The 22059-nt window shown below is 60.1% G+C and overlaps 1 protein-coding gene across 1 annotated transcript; it reads right to left on the bottom strand.

Annotated features, from left to right (window-relative positions):
* Positions 1-4414: 4414 nt before the first annotated feature.
* Positions 4415-7002, bottom strand: Cbx8 (chromobox 8). The gene is given in 6 exon segments (XM_004860866.3): positions 4415-4878; positions 4881-5493; positions 5929-5995; positions 6121-6186; positions 6376-6419; positions 6816-7002. Coding segments are annotated over 6 exon segments (1155 nt in total). The 5' UTR covers positions 6885-7002; the 3' UTR covers positions 4415-4582.
* Between the last annotated feature and the right edge of the window lie 15057 nt (positions 7003-22059).

Genomic DNA, 22059 nt, shown 5'->3' with positions numbered 1-22059 from the left:
GGCCCTGCTCCGCGCCCGGCCCCGCGCCACCCCAACCAACCCCAGGGCCCCTGGAGGACAGGGGTCGGGCGGCTGGACGCCACCTTTCTTCCCTCTACCCCCGCGGCTGCAGAGGGGGACCGAGCGCCCAGCAGCGCCTTTGGGCGGACGGGGCTGAGGTTTGCTGCGCTGGGGTCGGCCCTGGCCTGGAGGCGGGGGTGGGCGATGCGGATGGGGGCGGGGAGGCTGAGTCCGCCGCCTCTAGAGGGCGCGCGCGTTACACGAAGTTTGGGCCACAGCGCTTCGGACGTGCTGGGGACACCCCGCTCGCAGTTTCAGGCTGTCCCGAGCGCGCCTGCACGGCCTGCGCCCTGGCCGTCGAGCGGCTCCCCTCGCCTGGGTATCCGAAGTCTCAGCAGGAAAGCTTGGGCTGCAGCCCACAGCCTCTCTCGCCACGGCCAGACTCCGGCTGGCGGCCGCCTTCTTCCCCGGACCCCAGCTGGGTTTGACGCGCCTCTGGCCCGAAGGACTCTTGGTGCGAATAGAGATACGGACGGGGCAGAACTCGGCCTCCCGCGCACGACACAGGACCTGGCCCAGGACCTGTGCACCGTGAGCATCAACGGAACAGAAAACGGGCCCATCTCGACACTCTGTGGAGAGCCATAAATACACCGTTCGACCGTTCGGGCTGGTCCAGGCTCGGTTCTGGCGGCGGCTACACTACGTGCCCCTGTCCTCGGGATGCAGGAGAACCGGCCAGGGCGACGAGGACACGCGGGCTCTGCTCTCCCAGAGTCTGCTCTGGAGACAGAAACCCGCGCGCAGGGAGCTCCTAGCCAAAGCCACGACGCGTGGTGGCCAGTGAGCTGGGAAAGGGGCGGAGTGGGCGCCCCCTCTCCCTAAGCAGGACCCCACACCTAGGAGAGGGCACGGGAAGCAGCCGGGCCCGATGGCGGGGTCACTGTGCCGAGAGACGGCGACCCGGCCACCTGACAGCCCTCCTCGGCCCCTGACGCCCACCGCCCTGCAGAGGCCGCAGCCCCAGGTCGGGACAGGTAGGGCAGCCTCAGGCGCAGGCTGCTCACGTCGGAAGGGCATCGGAGCCCGCCTCGCGCCTCCGCACTTCTGGAGTGGGCGGCCCTGCAACGCGGGACCTCCGTCGCCCGCCCCTGAGCTGTGGGAGAGAAGTAAGGCAGCGGGGCCAGGACTCTACAGCCTGGGGCAGGGGAAGGACCTGCCTACGCCCCTTCCCGGGGTGTCTGCGGTCGTGCCGATCGTGGCTTCTCGGCGGGGCGACGGCTCCAGGCACCTAGGAGAGTGGAACTGGATGCTATACGACCACCTTTTGGGGGTCTGAAGGGCGGGCGTCAGGACCCCGGCCCACTGCTGCCCATTCTGCTGCCCGCAGGGGGCGGAGAGCACGGTCTGCCCGGTCTGCCCGCATCCTCTCGGCGCTCCCCTGGACGGTTCCTCGCCCACATTGGGGTATCTGCCCTCCCAGAAGACAGGGGCAGAGAGGCCTGGGGACTTGGGAGGGCACGGGGCTGCGGCACCGAGGCTCCGGGTTCACTAATCACATCAGCGCGCTCCACGCCGGCTCTGAGCAGGCAGTTGCCTAGCAATACCCGCGAATTCAATTCCTCAATCAATAGGCGCGACTCTCTCCATTTCGGGGAGCGCGGGCGAGTCTGGCTGGGTCTGGGGCACGGGTACTTCGACACCACTGAGGAGCGGGCCAGGAAAAGCCAAGGAGCAAGGCAGAAAGCTCCTGGCCTCAGAGACCAGCGATGTCCGCCCGGGATGGGTCGTGCGGGGTGTGTGTGGGGAGCCCCGCAGAGGAAAGGGGAATCCCGAGGTCTCCTGCATCCTCCCCGTGTCCCTAAGTCTGCCAGGTCCCAAAGAAGTCCAAGCGGTAGAGGAGGAAAGCCTTGGCCTTCCCGGGAAGACTGAGAGCCACACCCTGCTCCCTCCCAGCCCACCCCCTCCTTGCTGAGGCCCCCAGTTGGGGAAGGGCTTTTGCGGGGGGGGGGGGGGATCAGTCTCACCTGGGGCCAAAGGGATCGAGGGTGGGGCGTGGAGTAATGAGAGAGGAGGCACCGGTCCTCCCCTCAGTCCGGAGCAGCCCTCTTCCCCATACTCAAGGGAAAATATTAATAAAGACTATAACCAAGACGTGTGTCTATTTACAAAGTATATATTTAAACACGTGAGAAGCGGTACTGGATACAGACATTCACAACCGTAGAAGATAGGTACCGACGCTTCACTCTTGAGCTGAGGCGGAGATCGATTTGAGATTTGTACAAATCTGAGAATTAAATACACCCAACAGGCGCTCACCCCGCGCGGATGCAGATTCCCAGCCACATGGCCCCGGCCCTGCCCACCCACCCCGCGGTCAGCGTCTCAAGAGCTGGCGAGACACACACGACGGTCACGGACAGACAGCAGGACGCGGGGCGGTGGGGCAGAACCACACCGGTCGGGCTAAGGCCGAAGGGAAGAGGCGAAGTCGGCCCAGGCCGCCAGGAGGTGGAAGCAAGGAAGGGCTGAAGAGAGGGGCAGCCAGGTAAAGCGCGGTCCCCGAGCCACCGTCCACTCGGTAACAGGACCTGCCTCTTCGAGCCGGTTCATCTGAAAATAGCGTCGACGTTTAAATAGACACACTCGGTCAACCGCGCTTCTTTATACAAAGTCTAAAATACCAGTTTTACAAATGTGAGCAGATAAAAATCCCCATTCCAGGGGCTTCTCCCTCGGTGCAATTTGATATTCAAAAAGAAACAAATATCATGTAGCACACCGGTTTCCTTTTTTCCCTCTCTCTCTTTAAAGGCAAGAAAGTCTGGAGGGGAGAGAGGCTGAGAAACTGGGGGTGGGGAGCCGGGCGTGCGGAAGACCACTAGGCTGGGGTCCCTTCCGGCCCCCCCATCGCGAATCTCCCCCGGCGCCGCCCCGGACCCGGCCTCGCTCCCCGATCTGTGCTTCGCCCAGCGCGCAGAGCCCCGCGCCCCTTCCTCGACAAGCCCTGAAGTTAGCTCCTCGCTGGCCCTTTAAGGGTGGGGAGGGCGGAGAGGCTGCAGACTCCGAGCTGGAAGGGACCGAGGTGGGGTGGGGGAACCGATTTGTGCTTCTGAGTCGGAGAAGGGCGCGCGACGCGGTGCGGAGTCCGCCGGGCGGGGGCGTGGCGGGACCGGCCGCTGCGCCCGGCCTCCCCACCCGCGGCCGCCCGCTCGCCCACCTCGCGTTCCTCCTCCCCCTCGGCGGGGTTTGAATGTGGAGTTCACAGAGAGAACACTCCTCGAATCGAAAAGGCCTATAAATTACAGCTTTTGCTTTTAAGGAGGGGGGAGAAAAAGCAGAAGTTCGGATGCGCATTCTTGGATGAAAACCCCGCCTCGCCCCTCCTTCCCCTGCGGCGCTGCAGCCCCTGGGCCGTGAGTCCAGCGCGGGCGGGCGGCGACCCCGGCCGGGGGCCTCCCCGACGCCCAGCGCAGGGCGCCGAGGGCCGGGTGCGCAGCTCTCTCCCGGCGCGCCCGCCGCCCGTCCCGCAGGACGGCCTGGCAGGCGTGCGTCCCTCGGAGTGCGGGCCCGCCCTCCCTGAGGGAGGGAAGCTGTCCAAGTCTTCCTGGGCGGTGGGGCCTCCGGCTCCTCTCCTGGCGAAGCTAGAGGACGCGCAAAGGAAAAGTCCACCCGAACACTTTTCTTGTAAAACAACTGTCTGGAGCTCTGGGCACAGACACGCAATCCTCCCAATTTATCCTGGCATTTCGGGAATGTAAACAGATTCGCTGGATTTCTTTCCTCTCTGCAGAGTAAGGAAAGGAATCAGGGGACCGGGGAGATTTCATCCGCAAGACATACACACGATCCGCGTGTACAGCACACACACCTCCCGTAAAGTGCATTTCCTGCTGTGGTCCTGGGGGGAAACGGCTCCCCACTAACCCGCGACTTTTTAACCTTCAACGTCACACAGGAAAAAGTTATTCAAGTTAATACTTTTTTCCTCCAACAGACTTCATAATCTTTAAAAAGAAAAAAGAATAGAAAAACAGAAAAACCAGACTGACCCCACCCACCCTCTTTTTCTGATTGGGGAGCCAACCTTTTGTTAGCCTGGCTGGCCAATAGGAAGAGAGAGAAAACCCGGTGCCAGGAGTCTGGCATTGGGAATGTGGAGAAGGAAGGAGGGGAGGGGTGGGCAGGCTCCGTCCCTCCAGACACCTTCAGAGACCCAGTGCCGGGGTCCCCAGGGAGGACAGGACCCCTCCTGTCCCAGTCAGCCTGTCTGATCCCACTAAAACACACTGCCTCTCTCTCTCTCTCCTTATTTAAATAAAACAACTTCAAGAGTTGAAATATATATATTTAGATATTTTTCTTAAATAACATATTTACATCTAATAGAAAATATAACTCTAGAGATAAATTTCCAACCAAAACTGAGGGGGAAGAAGGAAGAACAAAAAGGGCTGACGGGGTGTGAAGTTAGGGACAGGAGCAGCCAGAGGCACATCCCACCCAGAAATAAAAAGCACTATGCCAAGTTTGCGCTCACTCTCGCCTGTTCTTGTCCTGGGCTCACCCACCCAGCAATTCATCTTTTCTCTTTAAAAAACCCTTGGTCCGTGTTACTTTCCTTAATGGTGACCGTTAAAAAGTTTGAGGTCACATCAGTGACCACCACCTTCTCCAGGTTAGTCAGGGAGGGGCTCCAGGATTCCTCTTCTGGGTCCCCCAGGATCCTGGCCACTGGGATTCTGGCAATGAGGGAGGGCCTTCCTCCTTGGGCCCCCATGTCCCGGTAGAGGCTCCCCACTGAGCCCGGGGTGCTTGAGCCATGCCGGACCCTGGGGCCACCAGGGTCAAGGGCACCCTGGCCTTTGGCCTCCAGAAGGTGGCCCTGTGCTTTATGACCCTGGCCGGGAAAGTGTCCACAGCCAGCTTGCCCGTGGCCTCGGCGGAGCTGGGACTGGTCACACCACACTGCACCAGGTCTGAGTCCTGCCTTCGGGCCAGCTGGATCACACTGTGGCCAGCTGGGAATTTCCCTGCTCCGGAAGGGATGTCATCCAGTTTCCTGCCCTTGAGGTAATCTCCGAGGCCGTCGCTGGGCTCTCCCAAGGGCCTCTGCGAGGGGTCCAGGAGCTCCTTCCGGGGCTTGGGGCCTCGCTTCTTGGAGCTGTCCCCTGGAGAGCTGGGCTTATCGTCCACACGGCTGGCTCCCCTTTCTCGTTCTCGTTCTCGTTCTCGCTCCCTCTCTCGCTCTCGCTCTCTTTCACGCTCTCGATCCCGATCCCGGTCCCGGTCCCGAGGTGGGTCTGCTCGACAGGTGCTACCGGTGCTACTGCTGCTCCCAGGTGGGGACAGACCCATATTCCGAAGGCCTTCTCGGGCTCGGGAAGTGGAAGCCAGGTCCTGGGGTGAGCGGCCCGGGTAGGGAATCCGGATGCCTCTGGCTGAGTCGCTTCTGAACTCATAGGTTTTGGCCTTTGCCTTGGCTTGGGCCTGCAGAGAGAAGGCTGGGTTAGGGATGAAGCAGTGCCCCAAGCTCTCCCCTCCTCCAGCCTTGACCTCCTGGCTTCACCACCTGAGGCCAAGAAGGTCCAGATGATGGGGAGGTGGGGCTCAGTGGTGGCAGTTTGGGAGAAGTGGAGAGGACCTGCAAAGAAGCAGCCATTTGCAGCTAGCACTTGTTGTATTCCATGATAGGCCACTTGGGATGCCTGGGACTGGGGGCACAAAGACACTGTAGCTGTGGCCGTGGCTGAATGCCTCCCCCAGACACCCCCAGGAGCTATGGACTTGGTGACTTGTCAGGGGACTCCTAGATTACACACAGGCGGTGTGTGTGGGCACCGCCTCGGTCACAAGCCCTGGTGGAGACCTCTGCACAAAGTGACTTCTCAGTGTCACAGCTCACATTGGACATAGTCATCTTACCTTGAGGAGGAAGGTTTTGGGCTTAGGTCCTCGCTTTTTGGGGCCATAGAGCTCCATCTCTCGTTCCCTAAAGAAAGGAGGGAGGGAGAAGGGGGTGTGAGTAAAGGAACCAAGTGAGTCTCCAGTCCAAAGAGGATGGAATCCACCCCACATCTTTCCAAGAGAGGGACAGGGGCTCAGAAAGGTCTGTACCTTTCCTCAAAGGCTGCAAGCAGGCGAGCATCCAAGATGTTTTCCTCTGGCTCCCATGTGCTGTACCTAGAGGGAATTGGGAAGAAGTGGGCATTAGCGCAGGGACAAGGAGAGTGGAGGGTGGGTGTGTATGTGTGTGTGTGTGTAACTTTTCTCAGTGCCTTGTACTGTATTTCAACGCAAAAGGGGAATAAGGAAATAAAGAAACCTCCCGAATAACAGTCTGGGATTGAGAATTGCATATAACCTACTTACTTCTGCGACCAGCCCTTCCATTTCACGAGATATTCCATGCGTCCCTGCGGATGCAAAGGGAGAAATGTGTGTGTGTGTGTGTGTGCGTGGGGAGGAATGCATGACGAGGACACAAGAAATACATGTGAAAAATGCATGCACCAAATGAATGCTTGAAACCCCACCGCCAAAGACACGCGCCTGCTGCATCACCCCTGCACGAAACGCTGCACAAAGTGCATGCACCGGCATTCATCTCCCACCCCGCCCCCCATCCATGCAATCTGTGCATCGCTGCAAGTCTAAGGAGAGCGCTGGGGCTCAGAGCCGCCGCCGCCACGGCCGCGGCCGCTGCCACTGCTGGGACCTGGGGGAAGGGAAGCTGGCTGCAGCAAGGGGAGGGAACCTGGGCCGGAGGGGAGGGCCCGGCCAAGCCGAGGCCCGAGGCCCGGAGCACCTACTTTCCGTATGCGCCGCTTCAGGAGGGCTTCGGCCGCGAACACCCGCTCCCCCACCGCCGAGAGCTCCATATTGACTCGCCGCTTCCCCCCTTGGCCGCTTCCAGGAGCAGAAAAGCAGCAGCCAGCGCACGACAGACCATAATACTCTCCCGCTGACGTCAGTTCTCCTCCCCTCCCCGCGCGCGCTCCCTCCCCGGCCCCCCGCCCGCGCCGCCGTGCTCGGCTCCCTCCTCCTCAGCCCAGCGCTTCCTCCCGCCCCACGTGTTGCTAACGACGTTGCTAAAGCCGAGCGGCCAAGGCCTGAACTCTGAACGCTGATTGGGTAAACTCCAGGCCACGCCCCTCTCCCTTTCGCCCCCTCGTTGCTACGTGACCAGCGTTCCAATCGCCAGGGGGCGGAGTCCGTGGCGACTCCAGAGAAGAGCGCGCGGAGGAGGGGGCCGACGCCGGAAGTGACGCTACGAGGGGGCGGGTCCTGCCGCTGTCAGTCTGCAGGGCAGGCAGGGGGACAGGCTGCCCTGAGTCCTCTCTCAGGCCCCCTCCCCCGCAGCCAAGTTGTCCCTCCGGAGCTCGACGACCCCACTGCTCTAGCTGGGACCCCCGCGGCGGTGTCAGCCAGGCCCCGCCTCCTCGGCAGACCTCGGCCCCCCCCCTACCCCCACCGCCCAGGACGCGCGCCGGCCCCTCCCCCGCGGTCTGCGCCGCACAATGCACAATGCACAGGTGCTGGGGCGCTGCAGACCGCGCCCGAACCCCGAGATCCCGAGCTGCGCCCCTGGCCGCTCCTCTCTGCCGACCCTCTCCCCACACCCACCGCACACCCGACCCTTGGTCTCCATGGCAACGCCCCCACCCCCCGCTGTCGCCAGCCGCATCACGCTGACAAATCAATGTGCCTGCTCCTCGATCTCCGGTCGCGCAGCGCTGCCCTCGCGCACCCTGCGGGCCCAGCGAGCCCGGCTGGCTGGAGCGCTCGCTCAGCGCGGAAGCCCAGCGCGGACCGGGCAGAGGTCGGCTGTTGCCGCTCGAGCCCTCCTGCGGCTGGGACCCTGAGGGGACGGCGCTCGCCCCATCCTGTCCCGGATCGTCCCCGACACCCGGAACCACCTGTCCCCAGCCTAACCCGCGATGCCGTCCCCCGCCAGGGCCAGGCCTCGAGCGTCGCCAGCTCCGCCCGCCCCCTGTCAGCCCTGGATGTGTTCAGGGCATGGATGATCATCAGGGCAGAGCCTGCAGGCTAGCTAGTTTTGGGGTGCAGGGCGGGCGGTGCGTCGGCTGCCTCTGGACCCGGTGCCTGGCCCGCGCGCACTTCCTGTCCACGACTGTTCCCGTTGTGGGCAGCGGACACCCGACGAGGGAGGACGGTGCGGAAGTTAGGGGGCGTCGCAGGGTCCTCTGCGGGCTTGGCAAGAGGCTGTCACTAGAGAAGTTGGCGGGTCTCAGAAAGGGCCGGGCCGAAGATTTCTGGGCTCCGCGCACACGAGTGTGCGCTCGCTGGCCTCCCGGCTCAGTTCTCGGCCACTGGAGGCGGGGACCGAGGGGGCAGTCTGGGCTCAGAAACCCCTCACCTTTTTCTCTTTCAGCCCAAGCTCTAGGTCTCAACGCCCACTACCTGGAAACCAGGATTTAGTTAAAACACCGACAATCAACTTGACTGGGAGCCGTTTCCCCTGGCCAGGGATGGGACGGGATGGATTGGGAAGAAGGGAGGGGAAAAAGAGAACGATAGGGAGGAGGAAAAGACACGAGCCAAGGACTTTGGCTGGTAGGGCGAGAAGCCCAGAGCGGAAAGCTGGCCTCCCGGCCACAGCGAGGTGCCGGGCGGGCGCAGCGCGGTCCTCGGCCTCAGGGCAGACGGCGCTGAGCCCGCCCTCCCTCAAAGTCCTCTCCCCCTGGAAATGCGGGTTCCAGTTGTTGGCCTTGCTCCCAGATTTTACAAGGTGGGCGCTGAGCTGCAGTCCCACCTCTCCAGCCTGTCCTGACTTAACGAACAGCGAGCCTCGGACTCCCAGAGCGCCCTGGTGACCCGCGCCCGCCGCCTGCGAGAGGCCGCCGCCGGCTGCGTCCTTAATCATAAAAAGTCATTCTCGGTAACAAATAGTTTCATCGGCCGGTGCCGGCGATACAGCTGTTTCTGTTTAAGCTTAAATACTTTCCAACAGTTTGGGCAGTAAAAATAAAGTCGGCTTCAGCCGCCTGTAAGTGTCTGGTTTCCCCGCCCAGAGCCAGCCCACCCGAAGCCCTGGGCCCGCGTGCTCTGCGCGCCCCGCCTGCCCGACTTGGAATCTGCTGCCCGCTGTGGGCGACCACTGCCGCCGCCCACTCCGAGGCTCGCGCTGGCCACCTCCTTCACCAGACTGTAGGGCCACCTGGAACGGCACAGGGGAGCTCTTCCGACCGGCGGGTGTCTAACCCCACCTGGCCTGCCCGCCTCCCCCACCCCTCGGAAACTCGCCTGCACCCCGGAAAAGCGCTGGTTCCCCTTCCGCGAGGATTTCTCAAGCCCAGTCCGGAGCTGGGCTGCATTTACCAACTGAGCCTAGCACGCAGTGTGCAGAGGTCGGTCCATGGTTTCAGTTTCACGATGAAAAAAACTAGCTTTCCTCCTCCCTCCCTGCCCTTCTCCGCTTCTCTTCTCTAATCCTCTCTTTCTGCCCCATTTTTCTTTCTTTGCCTAAGTACTGCTGCAGCTCCAAGGGAGGAAAGGAAGCCCCCCCCCGGGCGTTACCAGGCACTACCTTCTCTGCAGGGGTATTTGGTGGTTGTTTCTGCGCCCTCGCCCCATTTTTCCACCGGTCTTTATGCCCGATGCGATTCTCTCCGAATTGCTTGCCCTGAACAGAATTAGCGCTTGGGAGGTGTCTGGATCTACAAAAGTCGGGGATTCCTGCAGAGTGCTGGGCAAAATTGCCACTCGATTAAGAAGGAGAGAGACAGGAGAGGTACAGAATAGCCGGAGGTCTCTTGGAGGCTGGCTTCCGTCAGTTGTAGAAGCCCTCAGTCCTGTGGAAGAAAAAGGAGACCCCTCCGGGCGGGTGCAGTGGGTCACCGTTGCTCCACACACTCCGTCCCCTGCTGTCCACGGGACAGCAGGGTTGCAGAAGATATGAAAAAAAAAGGTCACTGGGTAGCTTCATTCCTCCACAGTTAAGAGACAAGGGAGACGTGGCCTTCTGAGAAATGGGTTTGGTCTCCTATTTTACCCGAGCTGAGGTCTGGCTCCGAGGGCGCAGGAGAATGGCTGTGTGTGCCGGGAGAGGGCGCTAGCATCTCGAGGTGGTGCTGTCATTCTGGCCTACTCAGGACAGGTCACTCTGGGCCCCTCAGCTGGTGGAGTTGTCCCGGGAAACAACAGGAGGATCCCCGCTCCCAGCTCTCTCATTGGACTTCCCCTTCTCCCCCTTCTCTGACTGAGTCAGTTCTCACCACTTCTTTCCTCCACACCATGGCTTTCCTCCTTCTAAGTTAGATAATTGTCTTTTGCACACCACGTGCACATCCCAGGAGTAAATAAAATTTCAAAGGACTAGACTCCAGGCTACCAATCCCACTTCTCCCCTGCTGCCAGGCTGCCAGGTTCACATGCGCCGCCTCTGCAGTAAATAAGGTAACTCCTTCCTAAGACTTTAGCCCCATATGGCTACAATTTGAGTGTCTTTGGAGACAGTGCGTGTGTTGGGGCAGGGGGCAGGAAGGAGTGAAAGTGGAAATCAAATGCTCTTAGATTGCATTTTTATAAAGGAAATTGTTGGTGATTCTCTTAACAGCCTCCCCTTCCCGAGAAGAGCTGCCCATTTTCTTTGTTTATGAAATGCCGACTCCCGCCCGCCTGGGAACACCTGCTTCCCAAATCCCTGGTCTCTGCCCTTTTCCTCACTGGTTCTGGTGACCCAGCTGCCAGGCAGCCACTGCCCCACCCAACACAGGGCCTCCGACCAGCTCCTGGAAACCCACCCAGGCACTGGTGCCCGAGGTGGGACGTACTTGGACACCCAATTGCCAGGTAGGCCCAACCTCCTAGGAGCGCAGCAACCGCCCAGCATCTGGGCCCCTCTTAGGCCTCCCTGTGCCTGCAGCCCACCAACCTGACGGTCTCCTGGAGCAAGGCCCCAGGCTGGCACAGTCCTGGGGAAGAGCAGGCGGGGCCAGGCCAGGCCCTCACAGCCAGGTCTTGGCCAGACCAGCAAGCCCCGGCGCGTCCTTTCGCTGCAGGCTGAGGCCCGGCCTCAGCTCGTTCTTTGGGAGCATTTCAACTGCATGGCTTGGCGGGCGTCAGACCTGCCCAGTCTTGGCCGCGAATTCGGGCAGCTTTGGAACCCAACCAATTGCTTCTGGCGGCCAACAGGCGCTGTGAAGTGAGGGAAGGCAGCTCCGAGGTGTGGCCCTGTGGTTCGTGGCCTCACTTGCGACGGCGTGGCCTGTGGCTAACATCCAGCCACCCAGAGCAGCCAAGCGGCATCCAGCTGGCCTCCCCGATGCCTGAGCCTGGGCTGGGTACCTCTTTTCACCCATTACCAAAGTCTGGTGTGGGATGTAGCAGGAGTGACCCGCATCCTGGACAGAGGTCACAAGGGCCAGTCTGCACAGGCTGCCTGGGTTCCTGGCTGAGGCTCCCGCCTCTAGTTGTTCCTGCAGCAAGAAAGACCCTGCTTTCCTGGCCCACTTTCTCCTCCCTAGTGGACAGTCAGGTCCTTCTTGCTGGAGAAGGGTGGCACAGGGGGACAGAATGAGAAGGGGCTGACCCTTTAGGCAGTGTTCCATGGGCCTACACACACTAGAACCCACATAACCTTTTGACTTCTGCCCCTTTAAGCCACAGGAACTCGACCAAGCCCCCTCACTACCCTTCTGAGGAGGAAAACACCCTGCCTCAGTTAAGCAACATCTACTGAGGGGCTAGCCCCTGCCCTATCCCACTTAAGTAACAACTAAGACTCATGCTGTCCTTATGAGGCCTTTCTCATCTATAAAATAGGGGAGCCTTGGGGGGAAAGGGGATTATACAACAAGGGTTCTGTCTGAGAAACTCTAAGATTAGGGCTCTAAGAGCAGGGGCTCTGGCTGTCCTGAAACGTCAGTTCCTCCAGGGTTTGAGGAAAGAATTCAAGTAGGAAAGGGCTGGTCAATCCCCTGGGATGGCCACAGCAGGGCTTCTAAGCAGAGCCTCTAAGCAGAGCCCTCCCACAAAAAGATGGGGCTGGAACAAAAGGAAAGAGAAAGAGATGTGGGAGCCCCATCAACCCAGCTGAAGGCTGCTTGTGAATGGCAATCTTTGCTTTTCCTCTGGTAGTGCACAGTGGCTAAACATGTGTGTTCTGGGCCAGCCTACTTGGGTTCCATCCCCTTGTTGCCTGTGTGCCCTTGCATAAGATACCCTCTCTGAACTTCAGCTGCCAACATTATATTCAAAAATGGAAAATTAGCATCTTTCCCAAACAGGGTCCCTGTGAGGAGAGTGAGATGTCATGTAAGCATTATCACACCAGCAGGCACAGGTAAATGCCCATTAAATTACCATTGTGATTAGTGCTGTTACCGATGTTCTGGGATCAGGACAGTTTAATGGGACTCGGTGGTTCTGGTTTGGATGACTTTCTCTGGGGAACCCACGTCAGTCCAAACGGCCCCTACTTCATGAAGGCACCCACGGTCCACAGGAAGCTGGCTGCGTGCTTCTCAAGCGCAGTTTTGACCTGACCCTTGGGCCTTCCGTTTCGGTAGATTTGGGCCAAGTGGGTCTCGCCCCGGGCACCTGGCGCGCAGCCGCGCTCAGAGAGAGGACGCCCGGCGCGCAGCGGGTGCACGCGGGAGGAGCACGCGCACATCGCCTGGCCCATCACGCATGCGCGCCGTGGGGCGGGCCCCCTCCCCAAGCCTTCCCGGGAAGACCTCCTGGTGTGGGTTGCGGAAAGCCGCCCCGGGAGCCGGGAGGCGTCCCGTCCCGGTGACAGAGGGGGAGATGGCTCTGAGAGGGGCTGGAGAGCGGCCCTGTCCTCGCGCTCTCCGGGAAAGGGCGCGAGGGCGGATGAGGCTGGGCGCTCTGCTCCCGCCGCCTGGGGAGAAGGAGCTCAGCCGAGGCAGAATAGACACTGCCGGGGAGGGAGTGCGAGGGCGGCGGGATGTGGCGACAGAGCAGCTCGGGACGAGTGGGTGACCTCGGTCATTGCCTTGGAGCCCCATCCCAGTCAAAGATGTTATCAGAAGCCTCCTCCCCGCTCCTCTGCTCCCTGGGCGCTGGGCCCGACGGCCCAGGCCAGCCGCCGCAGCAGCCTGTGGCTGACGATGGCCCCGGTGCGGGACCTGACCCGGTTTCTTCTGCTCTGAGAGAGGCCTGACCCAGCCAGTGCGGCACGGCAGAGCGCGCCCCTTCCCACTGCGAGCCTGTCCATCGGGGAAACCTACGGCGAGGGTGGCCGAGGAGAGGCCAGGGATGGTGGCCAGAGCCTGCGCAGCGAGGTCTCTGCTCCCCGGGCTTCTGAACTCGAGCCCCGCCGCTCAGCTGGTTACTGCAGTCCCGGCCCCAGGAGAGCTCGGGGAAGTCTCGACTCCGTCTGCGGGTCACGTTCCTTCCCGCTTCCTACCCCGCCCCCAAGCGGAAGGAATTGACGCGATTTTTGGCCCGGACGCCGGAGACCTCGGGTTAGTCCCAGCCAGGTCTGTTGTCTCCAGAGTTGCTGCACGCAGGGAGCCAAACTCCAGTGCGCCCTTTTAGAGGTCAGAAAAACCGAGGCGCGGGAGCCCGCCGGGTCATTCCAGGGAGAAACAGGCTCCCTGGAAGTGGCGGGCGGCGGCCCCCAGGACAGCTGTGTGGGAGTCGACGAGAAAAGTGCGACGGTCGGGCCGGGCTTCTCGCCTGTGAAGGCCTTGGCGAAGACTAGACTCGGCGTCCCGCGCTGGGTGGGTGCCTGGCAGTCACCCCAGGACAGGGTTTCCAGGGCGCCCCCCGCCACTGCCCCGCGAGGCAGACCCCGCCGGGGACCCACCAGGCAGGGCAGGAGTCGAGGCTCTGTGGCCGGATAGCGGCGACTCCCTGTGCGCCCAGAAGTCTTGCGGGTTCGGGGCTGCCGGAAAGCTGGAGGCCCGGGCGGCCCGGGCTACAGGCAAGCGCCTCACCGCCCAGGGAGACCCCTCTCGTCCCGCTGCGGGCGGCCGCGGAGGGGCTCAGCCCCCGGGAGTGGGCACAGGCGGGCAGCCGGGACACCTCTTCCCTCGGCAGGGAAAGCTAGGATTGGCTTTTCCGCCTTTCTCTAGGAAATCAAATTCAGGGAACACGGTACCGTATTTATTCGCACAACTTCCTCCCTTGACATTTTGCACTGCACTCCCGAAGTTAGGGCAGAAGTAATTATGCAAACATCTGGGGATGTCCTGCTCCGCTACCAGCGCCGTTCTTATTCATCCTGAGAGCAGTATGTCCTCATTTGCATAATAATGGCTTATCTAGAATAACAGCAATCAGAGGCGAAATTAATTTTCTTTTCTTGGGCACATCCTCGAGATCCTGAAAACTGAGGCTTAAGACAAGAAAAGGCGGTGTTGAGGTGGGCGTGGGTTTCTCGGCCAAGGCTAGGGAGAAATGAAGTTGAAAGCAGTGGAAATGTGGCGCTCACGCTGAGTTTCTGTATTTTTGTACTTCCAGCCTGAGATCTTAGCTACTTTTTAGCCAAACCAGTGAAGCGCCTAACGGGCGTGGGAGCCCTCGGAACACTGGGGCCACCTCCCCGTTTGTGGTGGGAGGTTCGGGAGCCCTGGCTGGGAGGTGACCGTGAACGCGGCCAGGTTGGGAAGGGCGAACCTGAGTCTGCCCCGAAGGAAAGAGCCATCGGAGTCCGGCAATCAGCTCTCTGGACCAGATCTGGTCCCTGGGGGTCCCAGAGGCTCTGATCCCACCCCCTGGGAGGCAGAGCGCTTTTCTGCTCTAGGACGGGCCCTCGCCCACTGGGACAACACAAGTCCTTGGATTCAAAAAAGGATAAAAGACGTGTGGGTGGGGGCATTATGGAAGGAAACATCTTTTCTACATTAAAAATCTTCTTGATCTTTCTTAATATGAAGAAGGGTGGGAGGGGGAAATCCACAAATAAATATGGTAAGTGAATTTGGGCCAGAATTGCAATCGTGGAGCCACCCTCAGCCGACTGTGGACTCCGGGGGGTTTTGCTGCAGAACTCTCCCCTCAAGGCCAACACCCCTAAGGCAATGAACAGTGGGAGGGGCCAAAGGGCTGGGGCCCCGTCCTGCCTTCCCGGAGCCTCTGCAGACAAAACTCCCCAAACTTATGAGAAGGTGCAAGTTCTATGTTTAATTCCAGAGGTGGCCACAGCTCAGGCTTGGAACCAAGAAACCCAATATAATTCTTAAGTTCCTCTTAAAATCAGGGCTCGGGAGGAAGCTGAGAAACGAACTGCTGTGGGGTGGATCGACCTGCAGGGTGAGATGGGCAGGTGGGAGGCAGGCAGCGTCTCTGGAGAGTGCAGACTACTGGGTTTGTTCCGCATTTCGGAATGGGTCTCCACTGTGGTTTCTTTTCCTCTTCTGACCCAGAGGTCCCCTCTGCTTTCCAGCAGTCACCCCCCACTGTGTGTGTGTGTGTGTGTGTGTGTGTGTGTGTGTGTGTCAGAGGCAGAAGGAGGGGAGAAGGGAGCATCCTTGGGGAAGGGTGCCCAGAATACCCAAGCAAAGACTCCACCTGGTCCCCAGTCTTTCATAGCCAGAAAACTCTGGGCTTGGGATTCCAAGATTCCTAATTAGTCCTGGGTTTCAGCCTCAGTTTCTCCCTTTTGAAAGTGGCAACAGGAGAGTCCTGCAGGGCATTGCCAATTCTCATGCACCAGAAACTCCTTAGGTCTTCCCGAAAGGGTTTCCAGCCGACCTGGGTCTCCGACTCCCGAGGCTAGCTTGGGAGCTCCAGTGGCCATCGGGAACTGTGTTCCCCTTTCCTCCCAAGCCCGAGGGACGGGCTGGCCCCTTCCTTGTCGGGAGTCACCGTCCAGTCTGGGAGTGCTGGAGCAACTGCTTCGTTTGTCCGAGAGCCAGAGCCAACTGGGACCCAGCCCAGGGAGAATGCTGAGCTGCCCTCGGAAAGGACCCAGGTGGATTCCCACTGGAGGGGAGCAGGTGGGCGGGGGCTCAGAACCGCTTCGCCTCACCTCACCTCGGAGTCTGCCAAAGCTCCTCAGGGAGAAGCAGTGCTCTGTACTTCCCTCCAAGGAGTCGGGAACTTTTCAGAGCAAAGTCCTGAAGGAGAACTCAGAAGTGTGTTTGGGGGTGCTTGGCACAATCCAGGAGAGCAGAGACCACAGGCATCTCAGTCCCCAGTGTGGGGTAGCAAGTTTAAGGGAGAGGGGCAATGAGGAGCGGGTGTCCAGAAGGAGACTTGGAGCAACCACACAAAGCTGCTTTCTGCACTGCTGTTCCTCAGGTCCCTCAGAAAATGCAGGTGACCCTCAGTGTCCCCCGCTGCCACGATAAAGGCTGCAGCCCTCCTCACTGTGGGTCAGGAGCTCGGGAGTCTGGGAAACAGCTTAGGTGTGTGCACTGAAAGATCTCTCTCTGTTCTGGTAATCGGTGTTCTGGCTCCTGGGTGGCAGTTCTCCTCCGTGTCACTGTGACAGACACCGTCATGGGTCTGCACCCTGGACCCAAGGGACACAGGCCCCCAAACGCCCGTGCACAAATATCTACCGGCTCCTCAGGGTGAGGAGCTGGGTACTGGACTCGGTGTCCTAGAGCAATGCAGTGGCAGCGCTTGTGCCCAGGCACCCTTTCCCCAAGGGAAGGTTTCTGGGCTGTGACTGTGGCTCTGAGGAGGCTCTGGGAAGGGAGGAGCATCGAGCGAGGGGCTTTAGGGCCCTGGACTGCTGCAAAGGGTAGGGACCAGAAGGACTGGAGGAGATATTGCCGGCAGGAAGGAGGTGGAGGGGACACCAACTGACCGGTCCCCAGGAAGACCTGTCCCTGGTTGCTGAGTGGGTTTCCACGCCGCTTACGTGGATGCAGTGCTTTAGGGCTATTTGCATTCCTAGCAACTGGCACCCAGCCTGGCGCAAGAGGGGTGGGAGAGGATGGAAGTAGCTCCCATCCACTGAGGGCTGTGTGGTACCAGGCTGGGTGCTTTTCGAAGGCTGCTGTATTTCTCCTCACAGGGAGGCTTATAAACAGCATTAAAAATGAAAGTCTGCCCAGCATGGTAGCTCACACCTGTGATGCCAGTACTCAGGAGGCAGAGGCAGGAGAATTCCTGCAAGTTTGAGGCCAGCCTGGGCTACATAGTGAGTTCAAGTCCAGCCTGAACTGCATATCCAGACGCTGTCTCAACAAATAAAATGGAATAATAAAAATGAAGAAAGAAGCTCAGAGAGTTAAGTAGTTTGCTGATGACCATATTATGCCACAGGACAGGGCTCTACCTAAATCTGTCACCTAGGATATAAGGGGACATGTGTCAGGGTAGCTCTCACTGCTGTGGACCAGGTGCCTGGGGAAGCAGACATGGCTGTGGGGCTCCTAATCCTGGTCTGGTATGAGAAAGCTACTGCTTTCTGCAGGACCCGGAGCTCAGGAGCTGGGGCCAGAGCCCTGCAGCACTTCTCCCCTCTGTCCTCCCTCACAGGCTGCCCAGGAGAGCAACTGACTGAGGTCAGCAGTGGTCCATCCCAAGCACTGGACCACTCATCTGTCAGCTACAGGTCCCTAAAGCAGGGCTTGGGTTCCTGGACCAACAAGTCACATGGTCACAGAAGCCTGTGCCCAAGATGTTGCTAAGACACAGTGCGTCTTCCAGACCAGGCTTGCTTTGCCCCTTTCCCCCACCCCACCCCTCACCCCCATCCCTGCTTGCTGAGGGGTCTTGGAGAAGGCATTCTTTCTCCTGACCTGTTTTGCCCTGTGAAGGAACAGGCAGTTTCAGGAGCCTTCTGCAGAGATGCCACATCTGATGCATGGTGGTGGTGGTGGGGTCCATCCAGGCAGCTCTGTTGGGATTCCAGAACTTTTAAGAAACTACTTTTTGGGGCTGGGGATTTAGCTCAGTGGTTTCGCTGCCTGCTGGGCAAGTGCAAGGACCCAAGTTTGATCCTCAGTAACAAAAAAGAAAGAAAGAAAGAAAGAAACTACTTTTTGACCACTGACTCCTGACCGCTGATATAGGCAGCTAGGATAACACGCTGAACCTCGTGGTGTGTGTGCAGGAAACAGGACTCCCAGTTCAAGCAGCAGATTCCTGTCTCTGTAGTGCCAGGTAACAGCCTCAGTCTCCCCAGATGCCAAGCCGGTAGCTACCAAACACCTAGCTAGAGGACCCAGACTGCAAGAGGAAGAGTCAGGAAGGAGCCCTGGGGGATAAGACTACCTCTCCCAGCCCAACCCAAAGCCTGACTGTACAAAGCAAGATCCTCCCTGCAGATCCACACTGCCGGCAGCACAGTGCAGCTGCAGCTCGGACTAATTCCAGGTACACTCTATAGGTGGCATCATGCTACTGGAAATGGCCTCCTTGGGGGGCAAGACTGTCTTAGTGGCATCTCAAGGCACCAGGAGGGGAGGCAGCACTGGCACTGACACAATGCACATCTGCGCCGGAAAGCGAAATCCGAGGGGCCACCGGGGTGTGCACTGGAACACAGTGCACTGCATCTTCAGGGTCACTGGTCCAGGTACACAGGCTTCTCCAGGGCCACCCAGGGAGCCTGGTGAACTTGTTCTATAAGTCTCTCTGCCTGCTGTCAACGACCACGGACAGAAGGGAAAGGCCTCAGTCTGCACTCTGTCTGCTGGGCAGGCTATCTGGAGATCTACAACAGCATTTCGCTGCAAGCAGTCACTGGACTGCTTGGAAGTGCCCTGGACTGGTTGGAAGACCCGCCAGCACAGCATGGTCCCAGCCAGAGGCCTCTCCACCCAAACGCAGTACCCAGACATCCCAGCTGAGGGCCATTCCCACTGTCCAGACCCTTCTCCTAGGGTGGCCCAAACTCCTCTTCAGGTGAGCAGAGGGACCAGCTAGAAGTAGGGAGGGAGAAAGTAAGTGAGTGGACCACCCTGTTGGAGGCAGGGCACAAAGGTAGGCACCAGTGATACAACCCAAGCTGCCTGCTGGGATGTCCAGAGGGCCCACCCTGGGCCAACTGCCTCTTTGGCAAAGACCTCCTCCCTGAACCCTCCTCATACCTCGGCAGGGCAGTCCCAGTCCTGCCCAGGAGGTCTAATCCTGGAGCTGGGTGAACCAGGCCAAGCCTGTCACCAGGGGGAGACTGTCCAGAAGCATGGTGAGCAATGCCAAGGGAAGAGAGAAGAGACTTGAAACATCTCTCACCTCTCCCTCCCACAGCCTGGCCAGCTCCTGCTGTGCCACTTGGCCCAGAGCCGTAGGTCTGGTGGCCATTACTCCTGCCCTCACCATGGCGCCAACGCAACATCCACCCTTTTCACCCTGGCCTGGAACCTAGGCCAGGCCTGGTGCCAAGGGGTCAGGAAATAGGGCTCTGGGTCTCAGATGATCTCTAAACAGACCAGGCCTAGGAAGACAGCCGGAGGGGCCCTGAACCCACAAGTCAGAAACCAGCCTCCTTCCCCTCAGGCTTTGGGCTTGATTTCCTTGGATCCTTGGGCTTCTGCGAAAACCCAACACAGATACGCTCACGTTTTTTAAACAAAAGCAATTAGATTTCAATCCTGGTTCATTTGCATTTGCACCTCGGAAACGTGTGGGGGGAGGGAAAGCAGGAGGGAAGGAGGGGGAGCCTGGCCGGTGGCACCTCCTGAGCGCCACAGCTGGCCGGGCTGCCATTGAGCCAGCCACATCTGGCCAAGCGTAGTGGCCGCCTCGGCCCCCTCCCAGCAGGCTCCCGGGGCCCGCGCGCCACAGCCGCTCGGCGGCGCGCTCATCGATCGCCGGGGCCGCGGCCGGGAGCGGAGAACAAGGTATAGCCTGTATTTAGGTTCCTGCCCTTATATGGCGATGTGCGCGAGCGCCCGCCGAGCGGCCGCACCATATAAGGACACGCGGCGGGCGCCAGGCTGAGCTGGTGCGCGTTCATTGGCCCGCGCGTCTCTCGGCAACCGCTCTCACGAGTGGAAACGAGCCAGCCGCCCCCGCCCGCTCACCGCCCGCTCCCTTTCTTTCTCCCCTGACGTCCCCGCCTCTCGCCTAGGCACCCCCTTCCTTGCCAGTCCCCCTTTTTCGCCTGCACCCTTTCCCCAATTTCTCTTCCGGAGGTCGTTCCTCCCCCCCCCCCGTCATTCTCCCGCGGCCACTCGGCCTCTCCTCGCTCCCGAGGTGCACACACTTCCACCCCACAACCCCCTCCCCAAACTCAGCAAGCAAAGCAGAGGAGCGGGAAGGCCCGGATGCGGGAGGAGAGCTGGCGTGTGTGTTTGTATGTATGTGTGTGTGTGTGTTTACCGCACTAGCCGCTGCAGCATCAGGTCCGCGCACGCACACACGCACGCACGCACGCACGGGGCTCTGGGAACAGTCCGAGCTCCCACCCTCCAGCAACTCAACCCCCATCAGAGCAATTAGCTACGGAAGAAATGCGCTTGCGGGGTTAGGGACGTGCTCAGCCACAGCAGCCCGTGGTACTACCAAATTAGCATCTCCCAGGGTGTCCCTTCGGGCTGGATTTCTGAATGCAATCATGATAATGATAAATCGATGTCTCATTTAAAGGTTACTTTAAAAACCTGCCAATTGTTGAGGAAAAAAACCCTACGTGCAGGAAAGAAAATGCACCAGAAGAGCCGCTCTCAGGTTGCCAGGCAGAATTCAGTGGAGCGATGGTTGCGGGGAGGAAGGTCAGGTGCCCAGCCCTGGGCCCACCCGCAGGATGGGAGCCAGCGGAGGGAGAAGGCAGCGCTATGTCGCTGTTCCTCTAGGGACGAGACTCCCAACCACAGGCGACTCCCGCAGAAAACCCGCCGATCCAGGGGCGCATCGGCCCATCCCCCACGCGCAGAGACGCGCACGCGCACGCACGCACAGGTGTCCGGCTGACCCCTCCCGAGGCGGTCGCCAGTCCCTTCGCCAGCGTTCTAGCGACGCTTTGGCGGCGGGAACCATTCCCTCCGGGACCCAAAGGTGACGGTTAAGACAATGGGCGCTCTTGCGCCCTGGGGACTTCGCCTGGGACGGAGATCGCCTCTAGGCTGCAGCCTCCTGGTGGCGCCCAGCGATGCCCCCTACTGGGCAGCCTGAGCCTGGAACAAGGCGCAGGTGGGGATCACCCCAAGGACCCGCTAGTGTGGGGGTGGGGGAGGGACGCGATGACCCGTGTGACCTCCTCTGGTCTCAGGCATCCTCCTCCGCCCTAGCTCTCCTTCCCTCCAAATCTGAAATTCCTTAACCCGGTCCCTCCCGAGGAAAGGTGGCGGGAGTGGGCAGTGCCAGGGAACGCGGGTGCGAAATTGGGGAAGGCAGTGGCGGCTGGTTCGAGTTAGCTGCGGCCGCCGCCTCCTCCTCCTCTTCCTCCTCCTCCTCCTCGCTGTTCTGCGGAAGGAAGCGCTGTGGCCGCAGCAGCCTTTGGTGCCGGCACGCATCCCTCCCTGACCTTGGCTGAGATTTGCTGCCTCACTGTTTTGCCCAGCAGAAAACAGTTTTCCTCGTCAGCAGGGACTGCGGGTGCTCTTGGGGGCGCGGGGTTGCCCGGATCTGCGCCCAGCGCAGGACCGCCGCCCTGGAAGAGGTCTTCGGACCCTGGAAGCCCGCGCCTGCCTCAGGGACAGCCTCTTGGGCGAAGCACAAAGCCCACCCCTGCCCCGCGCCTGCCCACGCCCATTTAACGAGGTCATTTATAACAAACTCCCATCTCCAAGTTTCTGTGTGCTTCATTCCATGGACACCTTCGCCCAGTTGGGGGAGGGAGACGCGGCGGAACCCTAGACGTCTTAGGACTTCTCTCCGAACCCGAACCCGGAGGTGTTTCCTTAAGTGCGCCTTTCTCTACACTTAAACCCCAGCGCAAAAGCTGCTCCCAAACCTGGAAACTCCTTTCCATGACCCGTTGGCTCCAGGTCCCTGGCCCCTGCCCCCTGCCTTATTCCTGGAATTTGAATTTTCCAGTTGCTGCCAGTGAGATATCCAGAAGAATCGAGAACGAGGTTGGCCGGAGGGGTGACCAAGAAACTTGCAGATGGGGAAAAATAAAGCCCCAAATCCAGACACCTCTTTCCAGCCTCCCGTCCAGCTCAGAGCCTGGGTTCCTTGGGGGATGGGGGAGGTGGGGGGTACAGATCTATGCGGCTACAC

The sequence above is a fragment of the Heterocephalus glaber genome, unplaced genomic scaffold, assembly GCF_053883595.1.
Source record: "Heterocephalus glaber isolate CG9 unplaced genomic scaffold, H.glaber_assembly_v1.0 deba00000937, whole genome shotgun sequence".
NCBI classification, from domain to species: domain Eukaryota; kingdom Metazoa; phylum Chordata; class Mammalia; order Rodentia; family Bathyergidae; genus Heterocephalus; species Heterocephalus glaber.
This window is presented reverse-complemented; position numbering and strand designations above follow the sequence as displayed.